We start from the raw sequence: 8163 nt of genomic DNA on the forward strand, positions 1-8163 counted from the left end.
AAATAGTTTTAATTGTTTGATTTTAAAGTGTAGTATTACTAACTGTAATCTTCTACTACCGGTCCTCAAATGCTTTTGGACAAGGGGTGTTTATTATTATTACTTTTCACTCTTACTATGCATATATTTGGTAATGAATGCTGAATTTCTAGTGGAGCTAGTTAGATTGTATCCAGTTAGTATCGTTTGTCATTCATTGTAGCCCCGCCCACACGTCTGTGGGAGAATCTTTGCGTAAGGCATTCAACCAATCAAACGCCACTCTGCAAAGAGACCGCCCATATCGTACCTCGTGCCATGCAACTCAAGTACTACTGTGTGTTTTCGTTTTCTGTAACGTGCGATTGTAATTTATTTTAGATGAATGGAGGTAAGCATATGTATTATTTTATCCTTCCGTCAGCAGTTTATTGTGCTTGTCTGTTTGTTTGGCCTTTTTTACACATGCGCAGACGTCTTCTCAACTAGGAAGTAGCTGCTGCTTCAGTATCAGTGTAAAGGTGAAAGTCGCTGCTATTTGTGTACAGCTGATGCTTGTTTTTATCGAAGAGGTCAAATTTCCCCACGTTGCTTCCATTAACACTTTTATTCTTATCTATCTTTATCAGTTTATGTCTAACACGAGACAGAAACATGACCTTGACCCATATATCTCACTTTAGACACCAGTCTCTGTGTCATCAAAACTTCAGCTTGAATTTGTGGCTTAATTATTTTTGCATTAATTTTTCTATAGATGAGATCAGTGATTTGAGTGTTGAAACTCTTCAGTCTTCTAGTACTGTGATGGAGTCAGTAACAGTTGCAGTCCCCTCCTTATCTTTATTTGCAGCTTTCTCAGAAAAAGATGATTAGACAACAAGCATTTAAAAAAATAGTAATACACAGCTGACTATATGTATTTTCATCAGTTAATTATTGACATGGTTAAGGTATTACTGTGGTATTATCATGGTATTACTGTGTTTTTTTTTAGATGTATCATGTTACTACCACATTTCTCAGCAACATAACGTTTCCTTTTCAAATTACCAATGATTTTTCAGTAAATATTTATTTGTTACAGGTTCTCATGAAAATGTGGATTTTATTGGTGCTGCTCTCAGTATGTTCAGAGATGGTCATTTGCTTCAGTAATGGAGACGTTGAAGTGGCTTGTGGGGACATGACACCCCAACATGGCCATGATCCCAGCACCAAAAATCCACCATTTAATATCATAGCAGACAAATCCCAATTCAGCCCTGGAGACCAAATCAAAGGTAGGAATACTGTTAGCAGTATTTTGATACTTGTTCAAAAATGTTAAGGCTTTTAAAATATTGCAAATACATATTGAATCTATTGTTCATATTTACAGTGACATTATCAATGGCGTCTTCAGAGGGCAAACATTACTTCAAAGGATTCCTCATAGAAGCAAGAAATGCTGAGAATCTCAATGAAAAAGTTGGATCGTTTAAGTTAATCGATCCACGCATATCTCAGCTTCTTACGTGCGACAGTAAAGAGGTCAGTGATTGTAGCATCCTTTTATTGAGGACAAAATATTTACTACAGTACTGAATTAATGACTCGCTCATTAAGAATATACTCATTGAGTATATATTTCTAGTATTTGCTATTAACTCAATCAAATTGAATATTTAAAAATAAAATAGGAAATGGTTTGAAGACCCTTCTTCATCAGATAAACATAATTTTCGATATGCTCAGGGCTCTGCTGTGAGTCATAACAGTGAATCCCATAAGACTGAGGTCCAGGTGATCTGGGTTGCACCATCTGACTCTCCTTCCAGTGTGCAGTTTCTGTAAGTATTCAAATGCTGTTTTTACCCACCTTGATAGTTATGAAACTTGATGTATTTTTTCTTTGCTTTCAGGGTAACTGTTGCCCAAGGCTATAAAGAATACTGGGTGAAAAGTCCAGGTCCCGTGGTGTCCCAAAACGGTGTCACTCCTCCAACACAAACTAACTTTGGTGGGTCCATTGGTGCCCAAACCACAACTTCCTCAATACTGTCACGTTCGGTGAGTCAAACAATGCTGAAGTTACTGGAGTGGCAGTTTACACACTGTCATGAGTTTGTGACCCTTTCAGTCTCAAAACAATTGGAATATCTAAATTCTACTAATAAATATTAATATTCTCATCTCCTCTTCAGTTCACTTCTGAGGGCTGTGGAAGCAGGAAGTCCTGTCTGAGAGATCCAGAGGGCTGTGACCCACAAAATGACACTGCATGTCATTTCCTGTCCTTCAGGGTATTGAGAAGTAGTGTGATTTTTGAGCTCAGTGGACCTGCAGATGGTTATGTGTCCTTTGCCTTATCACAGGACAAATGGATGGTAAAATACACAGATGCTTATAATAATTTCTTATTATACATAACTTATTATATAACATATATTACTTTGACCTTTTGTAACATGACAAGCACTATGTTCTCTTATGAATATAATAGAATACAATTAACTGAAATACAATAAAATATATATATATTTAAATTACACTTGAAGTACTAAAATAACAAACTAAACTGAAATGTAAGTGTTTTTTCTTATTATTATGCCTTTGAATGACATAATAGTGTGTCTTGGCATAAATAATAGCAAATGTGTTGTGCATTTCAGGGGAAAGATGACGTCTACTTGTGTATTAGAGACACAGACAGAGTTGAAATCAAGGCTGCATATGTTTCTGGACGGACTCACCCAGAATACTCTTCACAGGTATAATTGCATTGATTGAACAGTGAAAATGTCTAACAAACAGCACACTGGTTTAAAGTTAAATAACGTCATTTGAAATCCATATGACTTAGTAGCACAAAAGATGATTAGCAGAATGTCCATGCTGTTCTTTTTCAAATACCAAAAATAATTATTGACAAGCAACATTTTTGATTAATAACAAAATAAATTAATTTACTGCTGCTTCTCACACAAAGCTATGGCTTTAGAACACTTGGAAAATAAGATGTTTTGCTTTTCTATCAATGTTTTTTTTTTGTTCAGTTGAAGAAAGAAAGAATTATTTTGGAATCTAAAACAATTTTGGAATCTTTGTGCTCATATTCATTTGTAGAACATTCTGAAAGACACAGCATGGAGGCTCTCAGATGGAGTGATTCAGTGTAGCTTCCGCAGAGACGAAATCCTCCCACCTGACACTCTGAACAGGTTCAATCTGGACCAGATGTACTACCTCTTTATGGCTCATGGTCGAGTTGAAGATGGTGAGATATTGCTTTTTTGATTCTTTGTTGTTGTTTGTTTTCATTAGAAATAGTATCAAAAGACTCTCTTTCTCCAGGGCGAATCCATCGACATGACCGCCAGCCTCTGATTTCAACCTATCAGACAGCCATAACAGGACTTCATGAGGATCTAACTGGTTCTCGATCGCCCCTGATCATGAAATATCATGGTGAGGCCAAATAATAAAACTCTTCAGACTCTTTTTGCAAAAATCCTCTAAATTTTCATTGACATTTATACTGAAGAATACCGTGGGGTTGGACATTTTTGGGCCTGAGTTGTTATTAACTAAAACTATAAGGAATCGTTTATTTGGATCGTTACAAGAATCTATAAGAATTGTTAGCTGAAACACAGCTGAAATAAAATGAAGCATAAATATTTTATGAAAAAATTTAATTACTCAAATGAAACTTGGCAACTAACTGAAATTAAAATAAGTTTATGTTGAGGATGTTGAAAATTACTAAACTAAACTGAGATCAAATTTATTTAACACTAAATAAAAACAAAAATTACAAAATCACATAACATAATTACTCAAACTAAAGTAAAATCAAAACTGAAAATATAAAACTAAAAGCTAAAACGTTATTTAAGTAATAGTAATAATAATAATTATTTAATGATAGTAGATCAGTAATACTAAAATAACACTGTTTTGAGTGCATGTTACAAAATATTTCCATTTAAAAAAATGTTATAAAATAAATGAAAATATAAAAATAAAAGCTAATTCAAAATAGTTTTTTGTGTTATAATACTAAAATAAAACTGGTTTGGGATCTTGGCAGGAAACATCATCCTAGCAAACACCCAGAACACCCTTTTAATCGCATAGTAACAACCATGTGGCAACATTTACTAAAATCTAAAAGTTTATAGATAACATTTGGTTTCCGTAGACTGTTCTGAGACTCAGTCTGTTTGTATCTATAGGCGCTTTCATGCTGATCGCCTGGACATTGACTGTCAGTGCTGGTGTCATCATGGCACGATACTTCAAACCCGACTGGCCCGAAAGAAATATCTTGGGGCAGAAGATCTGGTTTCAGGTAGGAGCTTGTTTGATACAATGAGGATTTCATTAGTTTTCAAATGAGAATCATCAAGGCTTTTTGTTTCCACAGTTACATCGAATGCTAATGACCCTCACAGTTCTGCTCACCTTGATTGGCTTTGTTTTGCCTTTTATGTACAGAGGAGGCTGGAGCAAGGTAACACACACCCACACACATAAATGTCTGCCTGTGAGTAATACTCATGCTTTTACAGTGTGTCATATTTTCACCCCCTTCATCACACACTTCTGACTGTTCAACAGCACTGCCAATGTGTCAGACCCACATGCTGTCTGCTCAGAATAAAAAAGCGAGCGAATGAATATCCCATGTTCATTAGAAGCAACCCACTAAGTGGCATCTTTTTGGCCTGTTTCTGAAAAACATACCCACTTTTCTTCAGGGATTAATCAAGCACAGTTTTGATCGAGTGTCTTAAGTCTGCAAGTGCTGGTTTATTTGAGCCTCAAGCCGACACGTGTATCCATCCGTAAGGCTGAGCATGAGGGACACATTTGTGACTCAACAGGGGCATCTGTGACAAGCCTCTTGCCAAGTATCTGTCAGAGCTTCTGTCACTTCCTGTGCATGACCAGCAGAGGGCGTCATGTTCCACGCCAAACCCACCCTCACACAAAATAATATCCATCAACCTTGTATTTTGGCAGCCTTTGAAAAGCTGTTTCTCGTCGTTACTCATTGCTTCATGAAGTTTGTTGAATCAAATTTGTTGACAATATTAGCTTCATGTTTACAGTGGATTCTAATCTGTATTGTATTATCCACAGCGGGCAGGCATACATCCCTATCTGGGCTGTGTTGTCATGGCACTCGCTGTCATCCAACCTGTCATGGCACTTTTCAGACCTGCGCCAGACGCCTCAAGGTAAATCTTGCTGACAGTACAGCACAATACAGCCAGAAAAGAAGTGTCCAGAATGAACGGTACTAGCATACAATGCAGTATTTATTTACTATGTACTGTTTTTTTAGTATATTACGTATCAAATGTTACACTTAAGTGTTTTTGCTATAGTTTAATACGAAATCGACACAGTACATTGCTGTGTTGCCATATTGTTGTCAAACTAGATCAAATGTTTCAATCTGGTTTAATTGTGTGCTGCACATAGACTGGCAAATGTAGTGATCGTCTGAGTTTTATATATAGGGTGTGAGAAATAGTATGAGAATTATGGTATTCTGAACATAGACAGAGCACGTAATCAGTTTTTATAAGGTTCTGTTTTTTAAATGCCTTTTATACAGTACTGTTTCAAAGAAAATGTATACCTTTTCAGCAAGAACACATTAAAAAATGTCAAACGACTTTTTTGTTGAAAAGTTTTTGTTTGCATAATATGTATGTGTACTGTTTATTTATTATGTATATATAAATACACACTCATACAGTATATATTTTTTGAACTATTTATGTATATACATTTATATATTTATATTATTATATTTTATAAATATAAATATATAAACATTATTATTTTTTTAAATATATGCATGCATGTGTTTGTATTTATATATACATAATAAATATACACAGTACACACTCATATATTATGTAAACAAAAACGTTTATTTTGGATGCGATTAATCGTTTGACAGCACTAATATATATATATATATATATATATATATATATATACACACACACACACACACAGACACACACACACACAATACAATACATATTGCAAAAATTTGTAGGACAGTATGCAATTCCATACAGGGCGTCTGAATTTGTTGTATGTTGTCTATACTATTTTAGAAAACTGTTGTGTAGATCACTGTTATATTAATATTAATTCATAAGTCATGTTTTTAAATGTCTTTTCTGTATAACCTGCTCTCAGGAGATATATCTTCAACTGGATGCATTTTGGAACCGGAACAGCCGCTCAAATCGTAGCTGGTAAGAACCAATGCTGTGAATAGTCTTGAATGGGTAATTATGTGGCTCAGATCCATATTAATAACAATGCTGACTGCAGAAATCAGCTTTGTACAGTCAATAAAATTGAGTTTTGTCTGAATAAAATTTGGTAGCTGATTGCATATCATATATAATATTTTATAGTTTACTCTTATGGAGGCTAGTCCTGTTTTTTATGTCTGGAGTTATGAGTTTTAATATTAGTTCAGGGGGACCTGAAGTATTAGCAGTGTGTGTTATTAAACACTCATAACCAAGCTGTGTGTTTTCATGATTTAGTTGTCACCATCTTCCTCGGGATCCATCAGCAAGCTCTGCTCCTGCCTGCTCCGTGGTCCACAGGGGTCCTGGCAGCCATTGTGGTGTGGTTTGTGCTGGCAGATTTGGTTCTGGAAGTCCACCGAAGGGGGTTTTTACCTATAGGTCAGTAAACTGCCCTCATATCTGTATTCCTTTCAGAGCAGTTATTTATTCTACGAGTAGTGTTTCTTTGCACCTATGCAGGACATCATTTGTGCTGTATGAATCCATTAAATTTTAAAAGGTTTTATACTGCAGTAGTAATTGAAATGTTCGGTTGAATGCCAATCAGTTTGAAATGCCACAAACTTTTAGAGAAAAACAATACGTTTTTATACTAGAAAAAAACAGGTTATTTGTAGATGCTCTATTCTTTAAATGTGCATTTAGTATTCTTATTCTTATTTGTATGCGTTTTTCAGGTAAATATTTTACCAATTTCAAAATCTACACTGAACATATTAATTCTGATGACAAAGAGGAGATTGTGTTTGTTCCTGATGAGAATGAGACTTCTAGTGTGGTGAGTTGAGTTTATGTTTACTTCCTCATAAGAAACATATGCATTTCATTGATGATATATCCTGATATGTTGCTTTTTCATTTTCCAGGAATCTTGTTTTAAAAACTTAGTTCTGGCTATTTATCTTTGTGGAAATCTGGGATTTCTAACTGTTCTCCTTTGGACCATCAGTGCAGTATGACACACTCTCAGCAATCGTTTACACATTTAGTCTTTGGGACTTTCACTAATTGTGCCTATTTTAAAACATACCAAAGAAAATATAGAGTAGGATTTAATTATGACAGGCAACTTGTCAATTTACTGTGATTATTAGAATGAAGAAGTTGTCTGATTTGAAATAAAAATTATTTTCTGCTGAGGTATAAATCAATTTAGTATATTTTTTAGCACTTTTTTGTAATGTATTTTTTATTGTATATGTACCATATGGCTTAGCTATAAAATTATTTGTTGTAAAGAACAACTTCTGCCTGTTATGTAATTTAAATGTCTCTTCCTGGTCTGCTTTTATGAATCTGAAGAACATATGTCCTGTGTGTGATATTGGGTGGCCGCATTAAATTAACAGTTTAAAGATTCAGTAATTATGCTGGCCTTGACACGGTGTATGTTTTTTCTAAATATGAAATCATGTTTTAACCACCTTATTCTTGATTCTAGTGCCTAATATTGATTTGTGCATTTAAAGATTGTTACTGTTGCCTGAAATGTAAATATTATTAACAATGTGTCCGTTCTGTACAAAGACTGAATGTAGTTTGGATGAAGTGGACCATTTATTTGAGATCAAACACCATTTTTAAATAAAACTTCTTAAAAATGAAACTGTGTTACTAGCTTTATCTTTTAGAATATGTGCATAAATTGTGTAATATGTCTATGCACTGTTATTTTAGTCCTTAAGGATCATGTGTACTTGTGCTGCTGGCTGTCTATTTTAAAATATGTTTTGGTGATTTAATTCATGAAGATTAAATATCATGCAATTTATCTGTGTGTGCGGTAATGTAATTTCTGTGTGTGAAGACGTTTTTTTGCTCTGTGAAGTATGTTAATACAAAGACAATA

General features: G+C 34.5%; 1 protein-coding gene across 2 annotated transcripts; it reads left to right on the forward strand.

Annotated features, from left to right (window-relative positions):
• The first annotated feature begins 269 nt into the window (after positions 1-269).
• LOC306864917 (putative ferric-chelate reductase 1) lies at positions 270-8099 on the forward strand. Of its 2 annotated transcripts, none has more exons than XM_079409208.1 (16): positions 270-370; positions 1067-1262; positions 1361-1512; positions 1717-1811; positions 1884-2031; positions 2166-2348; positions 2634-2732; positions 3088-3238; positions 3316-3429; positions 4200-4315; positions 4391-4477; positions 5110-5207; positions 6190-6248; positions 6549-6692; positions 6992-7092; positions 7181-8099. In XM_079409208.1, exons 1-16 carry the CDS (start codon positions 365-367, stop codon positions 7271-7273), a joined length of 1842 nt encoding a protein of 613 aa, XP_079265334.1. In that variant the 5' UTR covers positions 270-364; the 3' UTR covers positions 7274-8099. The 2 variants fall into 2 exon arrangements, with proteins under 2 accessions (XP_079265334.1, XP_079265335.1); XM_079409209.1 differs by having other exon boundaries at positions 2166-2279.
• The last annotated feature ends 64 nt before the right edge of the window (positions 8100-8163 follow it).

Source organism: Barbus barbus (assembly GCF_936440315.1).
Source record: "Barbus barbus genome assembly, chromosome: 46".
Lineage (NCBI taxonomy): Eukaryota > Metazoa > Chordata > Actinopteri > Cypriniformes > Cyprinidae > Barbus > Barbus barbus.